This window comes from Ovis aries, chromosome 12 (genome assembly GCF_016772045.2).
Source record: "Ovis aries strain OAR_USU_Benz2616 breed Rambouillet chromosome 12, ARS-UI_Ramb_v3.0, whole genome shotgun sequence".
In the NCBI taxonomy this organism is placed as follows: Eukaryota; Metazoa; Chordata; class Mammalia; order Artiodactyla; family Bovidae; genus Ovis; species Ovis aries.
The window spans coordinates 1,321,255-1,341,544 of record NC_056065.1 but is presented as its reverse complement, the minus strand read 5'-3'; the positions used below and the strand labels follow the sequence as shown (position 1 = coordinate 1,341,544).

The 20,290-nt window shown below is 45.8% G+C and overlaps 1 protein-coding gene across 4 annotated transcripts; it reads right to left on the bottom strand.

Annotated features, from left to right (window-relative positions):
* Positions 1-433: 433 nt before the first annotated feature.
* LAX1 (lymphocyte transmembrane adaptor 1) lies at positions 434-18,917 on the bottom strand. Of its 4 annotated transcripts, none has more exons than XM_042256896.2 (6): positions 13,484-13,723; positions 12,955-13,153; positions 10,321-10,430; positions 9,583-9,693; positions 8,832-8,917; positions 434-6,894 (listed from the first exon to the last, which is right to left on the bottom strand). In XM_042256896.2, exons 2-6 carry the CDS (start codon positions 13,041-13,043, stop codon positions 6,148-6,150), a joined length of 1,143 nt encoding a protein of 380 aa, XP_042112830.1. In that variant the 5' UTR covers positions 13,044-13,153; positions 13,484-13,723; the 3' UTR covers positions 434-6,147. The 4 variants fall into 4 exon arrangements, 2 of the variants coding, with proteins under 2 accessions (XP_042112830.1, XP_042112831.1); XM_042256897.2 differs by having other exon boundaries at positions 12,955-13,147; XR_009595657.1 differs by lacking the exons at positions 434-6,894; positions 10,321-10,430 and adding an exon at positions 6,901-7,082 and having other exon boundaries at positions 13,484-18,917.
* Between the last annotated feature and the right edge of the window lie 1,373 nt (positions 18,918-20,290).

The following is a 20,290-nucleotide window of genomic DNA, read 5'->3' as shown; positions in this document are numbered from 1 at the left end:
AGCGCGTTGCCATGCCTTTCTCCAGGGGATCTTCCCAACCCAGGAATCAAACCCATGTCTCCTGTGTATCCTGCACTGCAGGTGGATTCTTTCCCCATGGAGCCATCAGGGAAGCCCTGCCATCTGCCTGGTCTGGGCCAGTTTTGGTTTTGCCAGGCCAGGGATGTAAGTCTCTGACCTTGCAAACCACAGATGTGAAACAAGGGAGGTAAAGAGTAGGGTCAAAGTTCTCCCTTTGGGAACTCACCCTCTGCTCCCTCATCTGTTTCTGAGGCTGCTTGTTGCAGAATAAAGTTGAAATGCTCAAAATCCTTTGACATAGGATGTCCTGGGTGGGGTCTACACCCACCATTGATCATACACTTCTGAGTTCCCGCTGTGATAAAGGTTTTAGTTAGACTACTGTATTTGGGTCTATGAAACCTTGAGGGGCTAGTATCATTATCCTCATTTTATTGAAGAGGAAAGTGAAGGTCAGAGAGGGTTGTTAACTTATCCAGTGGCACATAGCTGGGAAGAAGCAGCACTCGGTTTCAAACCTACTTTCCTTACTAGGAAGGAAGGCCCATATTTTCTCTTTGGAAGCCTGGGGCCCGTGGCTCTTGGACTTGTGACTGTCCCACCCCCATCCCTCTGCCTTTACGTGCTCTCTCTAAGTATAGAGCTCTCAAAACAGTTTATTTCTGGGTCTGGCATCTTGGTGGATAAACACAATCTGAATGAGGTAACTGATGCAGTCTCTGCCGTCCAGGGTGGGCTGGCATGGGCTAGCCATCACACACTGCCACACACTAGCTAGCACAGCCACGTTTCCAGCTCCCTCTCCTGGATTCCCATTCCTTCCATCCCAGACCATGGCCAGGGATATTTCTCTTAACTTCTCCTGTCACACAGGAACAAAACCTCCTCTGTCTGGGCAAGAAAGGTACCCTGATTTTCATAACAGCTCTCTCAATTCAAAGTCATCGCATCCCCTGCATTGTGAAAACTGGAATTTTGCAAGAGGTTTCTGCCTCTTCAGGGTGCCTATGAGCAACGAAAGTTTGACTAAATATCCATTTTTCTTAAACTCACAGTCTTTTAAAATGCCCTGGAGGTAGTCAAGTCAAATGTTCTGGTTTCAGATTGAAGAAACAAAGGTGGATAAGACTGACTCTGGCTCTGAGGGGCTAGGAGTTTGTCAAAAGTTCCTCATGGCATCCATTTGTGTAAATGCTTCACCTAGCCCCAACAAATGCTTTAGTAGTTACATTGGATGTCTTCATGTTAAGAAACTTGACCCACTGATTGAAGATAGGGTCTGTAGTGGTCATTTGCATCTTTGTCTGCTGCTGATAGCAGCAGCTGTTTACTCCAGGATCTAGGGCCCTTGTGTGTAGAGAAATCCCCTAATAGGGTGACGTGTCCAAAATGTGAGCTTCAGATTTGATACGTACACCTGCAAAATTTCAGGTCCCTTTGCTCTGGTGGGTAAAATCACCCCCAGCTGATTCCCTGAGTGGTGGCACTTGGATTTTTTTATTTTTTCTTTGAAAACTCACTGCGGAAGGAACCGTCACAATACTGTAGTGCAATTATCCTCCAATTAAAATGCAATTAAAAAAAAAAAGAAAAATTACTGCTTCCTCTTGCTAAAGTCTTGCAGTTTGGGAAGAACTGGCCCTACTCCTGACTTCAAACCAGGGGATGAAACTCAATTCTGGAACTTTGGTCAAAATCTCTTCCAGTAGTGTTAATACCTGGATATGTGGGGCCATCTTGGCAATGCCTCCTGGAGAGCCAGCGTTGAAAGTCCAGCTGCAAGTGACAGAGGAACCAGTCCTGACAGTGAGATTTCTGTAGGCAGCCAGGCCTGTATACTCATGGATTTTGCTCAGGCCAGGTTTAGTTAGGTTTCTTTTCATTGCAATGGAAACAATCCAGACTAATGTTGGATTGAGGCCCATATCATTAAAAAAAAAAAAAAAAGTTGCCTTTTTCTCCTGGCCTGAGGGAACAGGAGCAAACTCTTCTCCCTCCTACATCTCCTGCTATACATTGGCCTTTTCTTACTTCCTTTCCCCTTTTGGGTTACCCCAGAGTTTGGTCTAACCGGATTTCATCAGGATAAGCGTGTTAGTGTGTGTAGATGATGGAGGAACGAGCAAATCTCCAGACAGCGTTGTCCTGGTGGGGCAGGTGAGGCCATGGGGGACACAGAAGGAGAGCCCTCGGTTCAGGCTGGCTCCCGCTGCACGGAGTCGCAGAAACAGCCCTCAGGATGGCAGGCCACTAAGCTCGGGCGAGGGAGAAGCGGGTCCTCAGTGGGCAATTCCGCAGCCTCCTGAGATGTCCACCCTGCACCTTCTAACTCCTGATACTGAGATCACTGTCCTCTTCGCTTCAAAACTCCACAATACCCAGAGGTCTTGTTTCTATCCTTTTCTGTCCAAGACCCTGCTGTTGAGAGAGTCAGCTGGGGGTGATTTTACCCACCAGAGCAAAGGGACCTGAAAACCTGTGGCGATGGGTATCAAATCTAAAGCTCACATTTTGGACACATCAGCCTATTAGGGGATTTCTCTATGTACAAAATACTGCTCTAGCGCATCAGACCAACAGCTCTCCTTGGGGTGCTGCAGATGGACTTGTCAGGCGCGCCTCTGTCTGCTCCACTCCTCTGTCTCCCTGGCTCCTGTTCCCGGCTAGATTCAGTTTCTGAATTACCATCGAGAGGAGTAGGACTTGTATTAATTATCTGCACAATATTCGTCCCCTCTGGCCTGTGCTGAGATGAAAGGAAGAGCATCCTAGCTAGAAATGCCTGAGGGAGGGAAGCTGAAGAAAGTTCCAGCCAAGGACTAATGAGGGAGCCATGCCCAAGAGGCTCCCGGGAGCTCTTTCCAATCCGACAGGGAACCAGTGTCTTTCTGTCTCCAGCTTGGCTGTGGCTTAGTCCGCAGGTACTGCCCCAAGCTTGGGTGCTACCTTGGCCGGGTTCTTTCTGTATTTGAGCTGATCTCCCAATGGCCAGCACCCTCACTGGCCAGCACTCCAGGTAAAGGTCCCCCCTCACTGCCCACTGCTGTTCCCTATTAGGCTGACTGGACACCCAGCGCCATCTGTTTTCACATGGGCCCCTGTTCTTTTGGTCCCAGGCTGCATGAGGTTTTCTCCAGGCCCAGTTTGTGCAGCAGCATCTGCATTTCCGTCTCAGCCTGGCTCCATCTGGTTATTTCCTCTCTCTCACGGTCCCAGTCACCTTGAACTAGATCAGCAAGACAGAAAGCAGTAAGGAGAAGCGGGCTCTGAGCCCCTCTGCAGGGCAGGCACCTTTGTTCTGCTTGTGCTAGTGGCTGCTGCGCCCACACTCATTTGTCCCATCTTTGCTTGACCAGCAGCACGGTCAGCCGGGGTGGCCTGGACTCTGAGCCATCTATAGCCTGGACCCTAAGCCCTGATCTCGTTAGCCTAATGCTCCAGCTAAGCTCAGCTCATTTGCTCATTCAAAGCAGCTTTAGCATAAAGTCTGCGCCTAATTTTGTTATAGCTGCATGAGGAGTTACAGAAAGTCTACGGTGTAGTTGACTATAAAAACTTACACCTATGAAAATTCAGTCAGTTCAGTTCAGTTCAGTTCAGTCGCTCAGTCATGTCCGACTCTTTGCGACCCCATGGACTACAGCATGCCAGGCTTCCCTGTCCATCACCAACCCCCACAGTCCACCCAAACTCATGTCCATCGAGCTGGTGATGCCATCAAACCATCTCATCCTCTGTCGTCCTCTTCTGCTCCTGCCTTCAGTCTTTCCCAGCATCAGGGTCTTTTCAAATGAGTCAGTTCTTTGCATCAGGTGGCCAAAGTATTGGAGTTTCAGCTTTAGCATTAGTCCTTCCAATGAATATTCAGGACTGATTTCCTTTAGGATGGACTGGTTGGATGTCCTTGCAGTCCAAGGGACTCTCAAGAGTCTTCTCCAACACCACAGTTCAAAAGCATCAATTCTTTGGCATTCAGCTTTCTTTATAGTCCAACTCTCACATCCATACATGACTACTGGAAAAACCCATGAAAATTACCCAACAGCATAATAAGATTCCATGGACAGAGGAGCCTGGTGGGCTGCAATCCATGGGGTCACACAGAACAGAACATGACTGAGCTACTGAGCATGCACGCACACATAATAAAATGAGATGTGAATGACACAGAGTGTCCGGAATGGCCTGTGATTTGTTGTTGCTTGAATCAGAAGGGAAGTGCTGAAGGTATTCCGAGGACGGTGCGATGCCTGGCGCTCTGACTGTTAGAGGACATCTGTCTGGGTTGATGCAGGTCTTGAAGCTTTGAAGGATATGGACCAAGTGGGTCTGAAGTTATAGCAAGTAGCTGGAACTCAGGGAGGCCTGAACTTTGGGGAAATCATCCTCCTGAAGAATATTCAAGTTGCTGCTGCTAAGTCGCTTCAGTCGTGTCCGACTCTGTGCGACCCCATAGACGGCAGCCCACCAAGCTCCCCTGTGCCTGGGATTCTCCAGGCAAGAACACTGGAGTGGGTTGCCATTTCCTTCTCCAATGTATGAAAGGGAAAAGTGAAAGTGAAGTCGCTCAGTCATGTCCGACCCTCAGAGACCCCATGGACTGCAGCCCACCAGGCTCCTCCGTCCATGGGATTTTCCAGGCAAGAGTACTGGAGTGGGGTGCCACTGCCTCTCCTTACCTGTATCATATTTACTTACTTGTTCAACTGGAGGATATACTTAGTTTCAAAATTGCTAAACTATACTCCCATGAGACACAAATTTATCAATTAACACTGCAAGTGTTTGTATTCAGCTCTTTGTGTCTTCATCTTACATTTTCAAGCAAAATATTGTTTTCCAAAGTTACTTGGGCCAGCTCAATTTTCCCCCACTCCCTTCAGTGACATTATGTCATACATTTGTAAAACCAATTCAATTTTTACAAAATTTCATAAAATTTTTACACTCTGCATTATATTGTGGGCCCCCCCAACAGCCTGGTGAGGTTTTAAAATTTGCATGTAATAAAGTCATCCTTTGTGCTGTACGGGCTTTTTTGTGTGTGTTTTGACAAACGCATACAGTCAAGTATCAATCACCTTATAGAAATATTGTCCTAAAAATTTCCTTGTACAGCTCCTGTGTTCCCGCTTCCCAAGCCTCTCAACCACTGATCTGTTTTCTGCCTCTACAGGTTTGCTTTTTTCAGAAATGTCGTATAAGTAGAACCATACAATATGTAGACTTTTACGTAGAGCTTCTTTCACTTAGCAAAATGTGTTTAATATTTGTCCATGTTGTTGCATGAACCTATACACTTCACTCATTTTTACCGTTGAGTGTGGATAAATTCATTGTGTGACTATAGGACAGCTTGTTTATCCACTCACCTGTTGAAAGACTTATTTCCAAGTTTTCACAATCATGAATAAAGCTGCTATAAACAGTCATGTATGAGGTTTTTTTTTTTCTCTTGTGAACACAACCTTTACACTTGGATAAATACCTAATACTGGAATGACTGGGTTATATAATAAGTGTATGTTAATAAGAAACTGATGCACAATTTTCCAGAGTGAAGCTTATGGCTTGCAATCCCCTTAGCAATGATGAGAATTATTATTCCGCATTTTCTCCAGCGTTTGGTGGTCCACACTCATTCTAGAGTGGAAACTCTCCCTCCCCACCCTGCTCCAATTGCTTCATTCCTTTTGGCCTCTGCCTGGATTACCAAATAATCTGTTCTAGCTTTGCAGCCTACTGGTATTAGCAAAGCCAATGATTTTAGGCTACATCGTGTTTCCACTGCACACTAAAGGACTCTTCCGTTTTTAACCTCCTAACAATTCTGTAAGGTAGTTTCAGCAAACATTCTTAAGTTGGTACGAGAGGTAACAGAACCTTGCTGAGAAAAAATACTTTCTGGCTTTCTCAAAACTCTGCTTTTGAGAGCCCCTTAGCTCCTTGCTCATTTCATCTCCTTAGCCTAACCAAATGAAACCACTGAAATACAGGGTGGTCAAGGGTGACTCTGGCAGCAGCGACCACGTCATGTAGCTTGCCGGTTGGGTGGCTGGGTCTCAGTTTGTCAGGAAAGAGCCGTGGGTCAGGCCGCTGCTCAGCCCCTGCGCCTGCCTCGGCAGCTCACACATTCTCATAGTCATGAGAGTCCTCACTTGACGTCTCTGTCTCTTCTGCATGTTTCCACGGCCCGGTCTCACTGTGGGCAGGCGACTGACAGGCCACGTAATCCTTTAAAGCCAGGAAGCTCCCTGACTGCACGGCAGGTAGGATGTGGGTCTCTGGACCGTCTGTCCTGCCCTCTACATGGTGTGTGTTTGAGGATGTCACTTCCTCCTCCTGCTGCTTGCTGCTACTGGGACCTGGTGGTACATTTTCATAATCCCTGCGGCACTGAAACGTCCCCCGGAGCTGCTTCCCTCCGGGGGTCCCGAGGTCCAACTCTGCCACGTTGACATAGTCATTCGAGGTCTGAGAAGACCCTTCCCCATCGCTGAGTGGGTCACTGTTATCAGTTCCTGGAGACCCCAAACTGGCGCAGTCACTGGCATCCCCACAACCCTCATCTATTTCTTCAGACAGTGCCAGCTCCTGGGTGCTTGGGAGGATGAAGAGGTTCCCAGGAGGGTTACTGGCAGAACCCAAAGTCTCAGCAAGCTCCTTGGCTGTGGGGATATTGACATAGTCTCTCGAATCCTCTGAAGAAGTGCTCGGGGAACCTCTTGAAGCTCTGACATTGACATAGTGAGGCGAGGGAGCAAGGTTTCCACACGTCTGGGGCCACGTGGCATTGTCATAGATGCCCACTGCATGCCCCATGGCGTGAGTATGGGCTCTGTGCACGTGGAGGGCGTCGCCTGCTTGGGAGGGCTGTAAGTAAGAAGAGAAGGCGAGTGACAGGGCAGGAGCAGGAATAAGGACAAGCCCTTTCTTCTCCCTACCCGGTACTGCTGTATCTAATGGCTCCTTCACTCAGCTCTTCACTGCAGAGAAAACCTCTGCAGCAGGGGTCTCAGATCACAAGGCTTCCGACGCCAGGTTGGGATGAGTGAAGTGCTCTGGGTTTAAGGAAAGCAGTAGTGTAAATGTGACAATAAGTTGTAACTAGTTACTGGCCGCACTGTGGGGGTTCAGTGGGGGAAGTATTATGAACTAGAGAGAGCCTGCCACCCCAGAACATATTGCTAGGCCCAGCATAGTGGCTAAAGATAGAGGCTTAAGTTCAGACTAACAGTGCAAGCCCTAACCTTACCACTCTGTGCTGAGTTTACACAGTTACCTAATCTCACTGTGCCTCAGCTTCCTGACTTATACAATGGGGCTAATCATAATAATATCAATACCATGTGATTTTTGTGAAGAAAAAATGAATTACTACCTGTGAATTGTTTAGCTCCTGGCACAGAGGGGACACTACGAAATGCTTGCTGTTATTAGTATGGGCGCAGCTGACACACAGATCAGCTACGGCCATTTAGGAATGCTGGTCTGATGTTTCCAGGACGTCTGACTTTCTCAAAAAAGGCTGAATATCTGGACTTCAGTGTGAAATCTCTTAGGTTTTTAAATGTTGGCAACTGGTTCAAAACGTCCTTCAAACAGTACAGAGTACAATCCAAACATGTTTGTAGGTTTAAGTCAGCTTGAGATCTAAACTCTAGGTGCAAAATCCCCTCAGGGCTCAACTGAATCCGAGAACTAGCTTAAGCAGTGGATTTCCTCCACTCTTCCATTTATAGCCACGTGGACCTGCTGCCCTAGGAAGGAAGTCTTAGAAGCAGGACCAGAGCCTAAGAATGGGACATGGGAGAGGAGGAGGAAGCAAACGTGGCGACTTGGAGGCGGCCACGTGGTCATCAAACCTGCGCCCCTGGGTAAAGAAAGGCTGGGTAACAAGCCAATCAGCAGCCCTGAGTAAAGAAAGGCCGGGTAACGAGCCAATCAGCAGCCCTGGGTAACGAAAGGCTGGGTAACAAGCCAATCAGCGGCCCTGGGTAAGGAAAGGCTGGGGAAAGGCTGGGTAACGAGCCAATCAGCAGCCCTGGGTAACGAAAGGCCGGGTAACGAGCCAATCAGCAGCCCTGGGTAAAGAGCGGCTGGGTAACGAGCAAATCGGCAGCAGCGGCACCATGACCGTACTCACCCAGGGGTGCGGTAAAACCGAAGAAAAAAATTCTTTAACAAGCTAACAAGGACTTATCTACAGAAACGAGCGCCCTGATCTTCAGGACAGTCCCTCTGCCCCACACTGCTGTGCGTCTCCTTCTTGGGAGAAGGACTTCAGAGCCAGAGGCAAAGGTATCCCCAACACGCTCAACACTTTTGACACCAGTCGCAGTGCTGAGTGACTTATGAGTATTTCTGCTATGGAGGAAGATGGAAACAATTTGACATAGGCTTGGAAGTAATTCCCAAAGCAGAACTTTAAGGGTGCTTTGAGCACCAACAGCCCTGTAGGAAAATTTATGCACCCTCCCAAGGTAATTACGGTACAGGAGACAACACTTATTTGGAAAAACGCATTATCGTGTCTTTGTTAAAGCAGTACATTTCGGTTCCAACAAGTATCCATGAACACATGTGCCTTGGTGCCTTTCTTAAAATCTCAAGCACTTGCTCCTCTCTTTCGAAATGTTTTGCCTTGGGTGGTAGGGCGGTCCTGAGGCTAGTCTTCCCATTTTCTAATAGGGCCTGGGGTGCTGTTTATAGTGAAATAAGAAGCAAAACCTAGAACTCTTGCACTTCAGCTCTTCTGCCAGAGACACGTCATTTCTCCCAAAGGGACTGTCGTTTAGCCTCACTCTTACCACATGCTCAGAAGGAGGGCTGTCAGAATTCCTGGAGAGGAGGCTTTCGGTGCTGACAATACGGATGCTTCTTGAGGGATGTCTTCCTGAAAGGACAGAGAGCAAACCCTGAGCGCAGTCAGCCAGTCCTCCAAGTGCTTCAGCCTGTTCAGTCCTCACATTCTGGGTGAAGTGGACCTGTCTGATATCTGGTATTTGGGGGCCAGTGTTCTGTGGGGAGAGGATCAGGGCTTCAAGGATGATGAGCTGGGAGACCAGGAACACTCCTCAGCTCGCTGAGGACAAATGGACACTAACACAGGACTCGAGGAGGCTGGCTGGGAGGAGTCTTCTCGGGTGAGCCCTCCCTGACTTGAGGCTGGAGGCCATGTTCTCCTCCTGTGTGTCTTTCCCAACCTTAGACATACCCAGCTAACTACATCAAGAAAAACCAAAACTGTAGCCTAGGTAATCAAATTATCATGCTGTACTCTGTAAACTCATACAGTGACATAGGCCAGTCATTTCTCAATGAAGCTGGAGAAAACCCCAAACCAGATCCCTGACCCCGATGGCTCCCTGCTCCCTCTTCAAGCCCCCAGGCCCCACTGGAGGTGAACCTTGCCACCTGTCTGTCCCGTCCCCTTGCCGGCTCCCTGAAGAGCAGGACGGTAGCATGCTTAGAAAAAGCCGCTTTTGCAGGTGAGACCCTATATTCTGGGGGCAGAAGTTCTGTAGGCCTGGATTCCATGGATGAGAAAGAAAAACCTACCCAGCTCTTCTTGTCTTCGGGGCAAGAGGTCATAAATATTTTTGGCTCGCTGTCTGGGTCGAGGCAGAGTCAATAAGGGCGTGATGGTAACTCGGAGGTAGGGAACTTGCCCTGCAAGACAGTGAGAGACACAGAGGTCATGGCTGGGCTTAGCCACACAGAATTGGGGAAGAGACTGCGCCTGAAAATATTCCCCACCCTCACCATGTATTATGAAAAACTTGTTTCCAGACTTGACCAATGCCTTTGAGCTAGAAGAACAAGGGACTCAGGAGACAGAAGCAGGAAGAAGAAATGGGCACAGGGCACCAGGGCATGGCTTTCAGAATGAAGCTCGACTCAGCACGGAGCTTTCAGAGCCATGGCTTGTGATCCCGACGGAGACAATGACCTGTGTTTACACACAGGTAAGAACAGAGGACTCCTCGGTGCAACGGTTTATCTCGGGAGGGCGATGTGCGTGTCTGTGCTCCATCATGTCTGACTCCATGTGATCCCATGGACTGTTACCTGCCAGGCCCCTGTCCATGGGATTTTTCCAGACAAGAATATTGGAGTGGGTTGCCATTTCCTCCTCAAGGGGATCTTCCTGACCCAGGGAGCGAATCTACGTCTCCTGCATATCCTGCATTGGCAGGCCGATTCTTTACCACTGTGCCATCTGAGAACTGGGCTTTAAATTCCAGACTAGACAACTGATCATAGTGTGTCTCAACTCTGGACAAACAAGGGACTCACGCTTCTTCCGTTTACCGCAGTTCCACAGGACGCAGAAAACTGCCACAACCAGGAGGATGGCAAGGAGAGCCGCAAACCCAGAAAAGATGCTGCTGCTGTGGTCTCCAGTCCTGTGAGGAAAACCAAGGGCCACGATCCAGCCATGGGCCGGGGGTGGGGCGTGGGGGGAGATGCTTCCTCCAGAGGCAGGACTTGAGGGTTTGGGGTGGGAGCCGAGGGAAGGAAAACTGAGGTGAGATGGGCTGGGTGGTAGAAAAGCGTGTTACCTCCTCATGGAGAGAGGGAATGAGGTTGTGGGAGAAGGGAGCTATCCTTTCTGAATGCTCACTGGATGCCAGTGGTTTGCATTAAAGCTTATTTAATCTGTATAACGATCCCATCTCTCTTTGTGACCAAGGAACCTGAGAGTTAGACTCACTAAGGTAGAGTAACATAGGGAAGATCACATAGGTAGGAAGGAGCATGATGGAATGTGAAATCTAGGTCTGTTTGGGCCCAAAGACTGTTCTTTCTATGGCTTCACACTGTCTTCCAAACTTGTCAAATCCATTTGCTCCTGCTTACCCTGTTCCCTGCCCCTCAGCTTTCTGTCTTGCTTGGAAGAGATTATCCACTTACAATTAAGCAGCAGCTCTGGGACAAGAGTCCAGGTTGCTTGCATTTAATAATCCCTGTAGCATCAGCTTGTGGGGCTGGTCTTCAAGCAACACTCTGCTCTGCTGTGGAATTTGACCATGCAGATGCGCTGGGTAAGGACCGGGCTGTTCGCAATTCCTGGGCAGGGCCAGGCTAGCTCTGTTTTGGCTATAGGAAGCAGCCAGTTGAGGTTACAGAGTGCATCACTAGCAGACTTGCCCCTCCAAATGCTAGAAACCAGGTCATCCATCAGGGAAGGTTTTTGTCCTTATGAGTTCTAGACTTGTTCACCCAGTTTCATACCGGACATTTCCATGTAGTAACCTAATAGACATCTCAAACCAAAAATGTTTAAAACAGAACTCCTGTTCTCCCCCACCCCCCATAAGCCTGTTCCTCTGGTGTTTCCTGTCATCTGATGGCTTGGTCAAAACCCTTGGAGCCATTCTTGAATGTTTTCTTTTTCACACCCCACTGCTAGTTAACCAGCAGTTTCTATCTGCTCAACCGGGACATGTACCCCAAAGCATCACCTCTTGCTCCTCCATTGCCACCACCTCGGTCTGAGCCACCACTAGTTCCACACAGACCTTTGCCAGAACCTCTCTAATGAGCTCCTTGCTTTCACTCTTGGCCCCAACATACTATGTTCACACAGGAGCTAGAGTGATCCTCTGAACGGTTAAATCAGATCACGTGCCCCCTCTGCAACCCCCCATGACTTCTCATCACACGTGGGATAGCATCCATTGTCCCTAACAGGTGAGAATGTGACGGCCTCTTCTCTTCTGCCTTTGCCTGCCTCTGACCTCCTTTCCTACTATTTTCCTCTGACCTTGATGACCAGGACTCCATGCTGCTTCCAGCAAAGCACAGTCTTGTCTCAGTCTCGCTGCTCCCTCTCCCGCAGTTCAATCCCCTCATTTAATTTAGGACTCTTCTGAAATGTCACCTCCTCAGATAGGTCCTCCCTAGTCACACCCTCCTGGGTCCTCCAGTCCCCTTACTCTGCCCTGGTTTTTCTTCATAGCTTACGACTGACTGATGTTATGCTAGCCATGCTTTTGTTCATCTGTTTGTATCTGACCCTCCCACTTAACTGTAACCTCCAGGAGGCTGTCCTTGTCTGTCCTATTCACCTTGTGCCTGCCACCGTGCTTGGCACTCAGTAGGAACCTGATGGATATTTGTTAAATGAATGAATGAATAAATTATCAAATGAATGGATGTAGAAATAGTATTGGAGGAGTGCTGCAGGATTCTGACACTTTATGAATTCCTTCCCCATCAACGACCTTGTCCACCTGCAGGGGACAGGTATTTGTTTATCATGGTAATGACATTTACCTCCCCAAACTACAGTGATTTTTAATTTATTGCTGTTGAGCTGTGCTTTTATCACTGCACTGAAATCAATACCTCTCAGTGTCAAAGTTTCAAGTATTGATGGACTTTTTGTTAATATAATATTGAAGGTTTTAACTGTAAGATTTACATCTATGATTAATGCTGTGGGGTTTTATGATCCAAGGCTGTGTCTTTATCATATCTGTGATTCCATTTTCATTCATGGCAAGTGTTTAGGACGTAAAAGCACATCTGTGTAAAAAGTGGGCCGTTTGTTTCCATCAGAGTAGAAACTGGTTTTTGCTTCTGTTTCTTTGAGGAGTGATCCGTGGGACTTGAAAAAGGAAAGCTCAAGGACCGCCATGCGGGCCTCTGAGCATGAGAAACCCAGCCATGCCAGGAAGCCAGCTCTAAGGAAGTGGTGTGTTATCATATTTCCTCTCTTCCCAACAACTCCTTTCTGTTCGCAATACCTATTCCTTTCCTCCCAGCAGTTCTGAGCAAACCTCTCTGAGCCAAGAGTTTAGCGGTCTTAGGAAACGAGAGCCTGGTGAGGGGTGGCAAGGCTGCTGGGGTAGAAGCTCCCCAGGATAGACCAGGACCCTCTTTCTAAATCAGGGGAGGGGAGCGCTCACCGCCCCTGGCACTCACTTGTTCAGGCTGCCGAGGGTTCCCCGCAGAGTGCTGGGCTCTGAGGTTCTCCCTGCGGGCTCCGACTGTGCTGACGTGGTGGCATCCATTATTCTGCGACCCTCTCTGGCTTCAGCTTCTCCTCCTAGGCCTTCTCTTAGTCGTCATCAGCTTGCCAGTCAGCTTGCCACTTTTCCTGTCTCTTCCTAAACTGCTGACTCTCAAGAGAAAAGGCAGAATTGGTTTGTCTTTTACATATAATCCCATCTAGTATAAGCATTTTTTTTTAGTAAAGAAGAATGACAGAAATCCTCCTGGTCTCCATTTTCTGAACCTTCCTTGACATACAACTCGACTCTCAAATTTTCATCTTCTTAAATCTTTATCAAAATCCATCACAAAAAGTCTATTGGTTTTTACTTCTCCCTTTCTAAAGCTTCCAGTCTTTCTTTCTAGAACTTTCTCTCCCACAACCAACTCTACCTTGCGTCTATCCCTGAAATGTCAGGCTGACTTGACCCAAAATACAAAACAGCAAGTTTGGCTCTACCTGGTTGTGGCTGCGATGCTGACTGCAAGAGGGGAGAGCGCTTCTGGGTGTGGAGCTCCCCAGCTCGGCTCAGGGGGACGCCAGACGCTCTGCCTTGTGGCGGGGACGTGCGGGGCTCCGAGGGGGAGACGGCCAAGAGGGCAGAGACGGGCTCCTTGAGAAGTTCATCCTCCCCCAAACCCCCAAAGCAGAGAGAAGAGAGCAAACACTTTGCCAGAATGGAAACAGATAGTCAGCCACAGGAAGCAGTACCACCGACGTGCTGATGAAGCCTGGGGCCCAGGAAGTGCTGCTCAGCTCTCAATATGATAGAAGCAAGGGCGCCTGCACCCTGTTGCCTGGGCTGGCTGATGCGCTGTGGTCTGCGGGGAGCGTGATTCAAGAGGGGTCAAGGTGATAGGGTGTGTGTGATTGCTCCCCCTGGGTTTCTGTGATACTGAGTTTTATCGGCCTCCGGATTGACAGTGTTTGTTTCAGCGTCTGAGGAGCACTGGAAGGTGCTTTTTAGAAACAAATACAGATTTTGGGTGCCTGTGGCTGGCTCCGTGGGTGCAGGGTTTCCCAAACCTGGTGCCAAGAGCAGACGGCATGCGCACGGGCAGTCTGGAAGACGGCAGATGGGGAAGCAGACAGAGCCAAACCTCAGAACCTCGACAGCTGCTTTAACAAAATTTTGAAGAACGTCCCCCTGCCTGCGACCATCTCAAGGTTTTCCCTTGTGTGATCTTATCATCTACACAGCGTGTTTGAGTCAGCCAAGTCTTCCATCCCCTCTTATTTTCTCCTGCCCCCATGCTTGAGGGAAACAGCCTCCTCACAGGAGGCTCCCAGGCCTCAGACTGAGCTCTGGGTCTTCCGGCTCTGGCTGCACCCCTGCCCTCGCCACAGTAAACCAATTAAACCAACCACTCAAAACAGAAACCAGGTGTCTGAAGCAATTCGTCCTGATAGTAGAAGAAAACCATTCACTCCTGGTGACCGCATATGTGTTTTAAACCTAACTGCTCTGGTGTTGCCTTTAACCACTTGATCAGTGCAAAGATATAGAGGAAAACAACAGAATGCGAAAGACCAGAGATCTCTTCAAGAAAATTAGACATACCAAGGGAACATTTCATGCAAAGACGGGCTCAATAAAGGACAGAAATGGTAGGGACCTAACAGAAGCAGAAGACATTAAGAAGAGGTGGCAAGCATACACAGAAGAACTGTACAAAAAAGATCTTCATGACCCAGATAATCATGATGGTGTGATCACTCACCTAGAGCCAGACATCCTGGAGTGTGAAATCATCACTATGAACAAAATAGTGGAGGTGATGGCATTCCAGTTGAACTATTTCAAATCCTAAAAGATAATGCTATGAAAGTTCTATACTCAATATGCCAGCAAATTTGGAAAACCCAGTAGTGGCCACAGGACTGGAAAAGATCAGTTTTCATTCCAAGCCCAAAGGAAGGCAATGCCAAAGAATGCTCAAACTACCGCACCATTGCACTCATCTCACACGCTAACGAAGTAATAGTCAAAATTCTCCAAGCCAGACTTCAACAATACGTGAACCGTGAACCCCCAGATGTTCAAGCTGGATTTAGAAAAGGCAGAGGAACCAGAGATCAAATTGCCAACATCTGCTGGATCATAGAAAAAGCAAGACAGTTCTAGAAAAATATCTACTTCTGCTTTATTGACTATGCCAAAGCCTTTGACTGTGTGGATCACAATGAACTGTGGAAAATTCTTAGATAGGAATACCAGATCACCTTACCTGCCTCCTGAGAAATCTGTATGCAAGTCAAGAAGCAACAATTAGAACAGGACATGGAACAATGGACTGGTTCCAAATTGGGAAAGGAATGTATCAAGGCTGTATATTGTCACCCTGCTTATTTAACTTCTATGCAGAGTACATCATGTGAAATGCCGGGCTGGATGAAGCACAAGCTGGAATCAAGATTGCTGGGAGAAATGTCAATAACCTCAAATACACCACCCTTATGGCAGAAAGTGAAGAAGAACTAAAGAGCCTCTTAATGAAAGTGAAAGAGGAGAGTGAAAAAGCTGGCTTAAAACTCAACATTCAAAAAACTAAGATCATGGCATATGGTCCTATCATTTCATGGCAAATAGATGGGGAAACAGTGGAAAAAAGTGAGAGACTTTATTTTCTTGGGCTTCAGACTCACTGTGGACAGTGACTACAGCCATGAAATTAAAAAGACTCTTGCTCCTTGGAAGAGAAGCTATGACCAACCTAGACAGCACATTCAAAAGCAGAATTACTCTGCTGACAAAGGTCCGTATAGTCAAAGGTATGTTTTTCCAGTAGTCATGTGTGGATGTGAGAGTTGGACTATAAAGAAAGCTGAGTGCTGAAGAATTGATGCTTTTGAACTGTGGTGCTGGAGAAGACACTTGAGAGTCCCTTGGACTGCAAGGAGATCAAACCAGTCCATCCTAAAGGAAATCAGTCCTGAATATTCATTGGAACGACTGATGCTGAAGCTGAAACTCCAATACTTTGGCCACCTGATGTGAAGAACTGACTTATTGGAAAAGACCCTGATGCTGGAAAGATTGAAGGCAGGAGGAGATGGGATGACAGAGGATGAGATTGTTCGAAGGCATCACCGACTCAATGGAGATGAGTTTGAGCAAGCTCCGGGAGTTGGTGATGGACATGGAAGCCCGGAGTGCTGCAGTCCATGGGGTCGCAAAGAGCTGGACACGACTGAGTGACTAAACTGACTGAACTGAGTGACTTGAAGAGTTGAATGTGACATATGATTCTAAAGATTCTAGGATTGGTTTTCGATGGACAGGACGTAAGCATCTGAGCAACCAAAGCCCTTTGTGGTGGAGGGGCAACATGCTAAACATCCTCTTTGGAAAAACAGAAGCACTGGGTTAAGAGTATCAGATCTTAAATTACTACCTGGGTGATCTTGAACAAGTCCTCTAATCTTTTGGGGTGTGTCTTTGGATGTAAAATGACAATCATAATGATATTTAAGTAATGTTGTTGTGAGAATTAATTGGTTGAACCATGAAAAATGCCTGGCTTAGGACTTGGCATGTGCACCGGTTCATTAAATGGGGCTGCTGTTACAGTATCATCTCCTAATGCCTGAGGCTCATTTCTTTACACTTAATGGACCACTCCCTCAGGCTTTTCTCTCTTCCTCTCTGGATGCTTAGCCTGCCTACCTTTTGTGTGTTCCTTTATTCTTTTTTTTTTTTAAATTTTTTAATTTTAAAATCTTTAATTCTTACATGCGTTCCCAAACATGAACCCCCCTCCCGCCTCCCTCCCCATAACATCTCTGTGGGTCATCCCCATGCACCAGCCCCAAGCATGCTGTATCCTGCGTCAGACATAGACTGGCGATTCGATTCTTACATGATAGTATACATGTTAGAATGCCATTCTCCCAAATCATCCCACCCTCTCCCTCTCCCTCTGAGTCCAAAAGTCCGTTATACACATCTATGTCTTTTTTGCTGTCTTGCATACAGGGTCATCATTGCCATCTTTCTAAATTCCATATATATGTGCTAGTATACTGTATTGGTGTTTTTCTTTCTGACTTACTTCACTCTGTATAATCGGCTCCAGTTTCATCCATCTCATCAGAACTGATTCAAATGTATTCTTTTTAACTGCTGAGTAATACTCCATTGTGTATATGTACCACAGCTTTCTTATCCATTCATCTGCTGATGGACATCTAGGTTGTTTCCATGTCCTGGCTATTATAAACAGTGCTGCGATGAACACTGGGGTACATGTGTCTCTTTCAATTCTGGTTTCTTCGGTGTGTATGCCCAGCAGTGGGATTGCTGGGTCATAAGGTAGTTCTATTTGTAATTTTTTAAGGAATCTCCACACTGTTCTCCATAGTGGCTGTACTAGTTTGCATTCCCACCAACAGTGTAGGAGGGTTCCCTTTTCTCCACACCCTCTCCAGCATTTATTGCTTGCAGATTTTTGGATCCCAGCCAATCTGACTGGTGTGAAGTGGTACCTCATTGTGGTTTTGATTTGCATTTCTCTAATAATGAGTGATGTTGAGCATCTTCTCATGTGTTTGTTAGCCATCCATATGTCTTCTTTGGAGAAATGTCTATTTAGTTCTTTGGCCCATTTTTTGATTGGGTCGTTTATTTTCTGGAATTGAGCTGCATAAGTTGCTTGTATATTTTTGAGATTAGTTGTTTGTCAGTTGCTTCATTTGCTATTATTTTCTCCCATTCAGAAGGCTGTCTTTTCACCTTGCTTATATTTTCCTTTGTTGTGCAGAAGCTTTTAATTTTAATTAGATCCCATTTGTTTATTTTTGCTTTTATTTCCAGAATTCTGGGAGGTGGATCATAGAGGATCCTGCTGTGATTTATGTCTGAGAGTGTTTTGCCTATGTTCTCCTCTAGGAGTTTTATAGTTTCTGGTCTTACATTTAGATCTTTAATCCATTTTGAGTTTATTTTTGTGTGCGGTGTTAGAAAGTGATCTAGTTTCATTCTTTTACAAGTGGTTGACCAGTTTTCCCAGCACCACTTGTTAAAGAGATTGTCTTTACTCCACTGTATATTCTTGCCTCCTTTGTCAAAGATAAGGTGTCCATATGTGTGTGGATTTATCTCTGGGCTTTCTATTTTGTTCCATTGATCTATATGTCTGTCTTTGTGCCAGTACCGTACTGTCTTGATGACTGTGGCTTTGTAGTAGAGCCTGAAGTCAGACAAGTTGATTCCTCCAGTTCCATTCTTCTTTCTCAAGATAGCTTTGGCTCTTTGAGGTTTTTTGTATTTCCATACAAATCTTGAAATTATTTGTTCTAGTTCTGTGAAAAATACGGCTGGTAGCTTGATAGGGATTGCATTGAATTTGTAAATTGCTTTGGGTAGTATACTCATTTTCACTATATTGATTCTTCCGATCCATGAACAAGGTATATTTCTCCATCTATTAGTGTCCTCTTTGATTTCTTTCATCAGTGTTTTATAGTTTACAATATATAGGTCTTTAGTTTCTTTAGGTAGATATATTCCTAAGTATTTTATTCTTTTCGTTGCAATGGTGAATGGAATTGTTTCCTTAATTTCTTTTTCTACTTTCTCATTATTAGTGTATAGGAATGCAAGGGATTTCTGTGTGTTGATTTTATATCCTGTAACTTTACTATATTCATTGATGAGCTCTAGTAATTTTCTGGTGGAGTCTTTAGGGTTTTCTATGTAGAGGATCATGTCATCTGCAAACAGTGAAAATTTTACTTCTTCTTTTCCAATTTGGATTCCTTTTATTTCTTTTTCTGCTCTGACTGCTGTGGCCAAAACTTCCAGAACTATGTTGAATAGTAGCGGTGAAAGTGGGCACCCTTGTCTTGTTCCTGACTTTAGGGGAAATGCTTTCAATTTTTCACCATTAAGGATAATGTTTGCTGTGGGTTTGTCATATATAGCTTTGATTATGTTGAGGTATGTTCCTTCTATTCCTGCTTTCTGGAGAGTTTTTATCATAAATGGATGTTGAATTTTGTCAAAGGCCTTCTCTTCATCTATTGAGATAATCATATGGCTTTTATTTTTCAATTTGTTAATGTGGTGAATTACATTGATTGATTTGCGGATATTGAAGAATCCTTGCATCCCTGGGATAAAGCCCACTTGGTCATGGTGTATGATCTTTTAATGTGTTGCTGGATTCTGATTGCTAGAATTTTGTTGAGGATTTTTGCATCTATGTTCATCAGTGATATTGGCCTGTAGTTTTCTTTTTTTGTGGCATCTTTGTCAGGTTTTGGTATTAGGGTGATGGTGGCCTCATAGAATGAGTTTGGAAGTTTACCCTCTTCTGCAATTTTCTGGAAGAGTTTGAGTAGGATAGGTGTTAGCTCTTCTCAAAATTTTTGGTAGAATTCAGCTGTGAAGCCGTCTGGACCTGGGCTTTTGTTTGCTGGAAGATTTCTGATTACAGTTTCAATTTCCGTGCTTGTGATGGGTCCGTTAAGATTTTCTGTTTCTTCCTGGTTCAGTTTTGGAAAATTGTACTTTTCTAAGAATTTGTCCATTTCTTCCACGTTGTCCATTTTATTGGCATACAACTGCTGATAGTAGTCTCTTATGATCCTTTGCATTTCTGTGTTGTCTGTTGTGATCTCTCCATTTTCATTTCTAATTTTATTGATTTGATTTTTCTCCCTTTGTTTCTTGATGAGTCTGGCTAATGGTTTGTCAATTTTATTTATCCTTTCAAAGAACCAGCTTTTGGCTTTGTTGATTTTTGCTATGGTCTCTTTTGTTTCTTTTGCATTTATTTCTGCCCTAATTTTTAAGATTTCTTTCCTTCTACTGACTCTGGGGTTCTCCATTTCTTCCTTTTCTAGTTGCTTTAGGTGTAGAGTTAGGTTATTTATTTGACTTTTTTCTTGTTTCTTGAGGTATGCCTGTATTGCTATGAACTTTCCTCTTAGCACTGCTTTTATAGTGTCCCACAGGTTTTGGGTTGTTGTGTTTTCATTTTCATTAGTTTCTATGCGTATTTTGATTTCTTTTTTTATTTCTTCTGTGATTTGTTGGTTATTCAGAAGTGTGTTGTTCAACCTCCATATGTTGGAATTTTTAATAGTTTTTCTCCTGTAATTGAGATCGAATCTTAATGCATTATGGTCAGAAAAGATGCTTGGAATGATTTCGATTTTTTTGAATTTATCAAGTTTAGATTTATGGCCCAGGATGTGATCTATCCTGGAGAAGGTTCCATGAGCACTTGAAAAACAGGTGAAATTAATTGTTTTGGGGTGAAA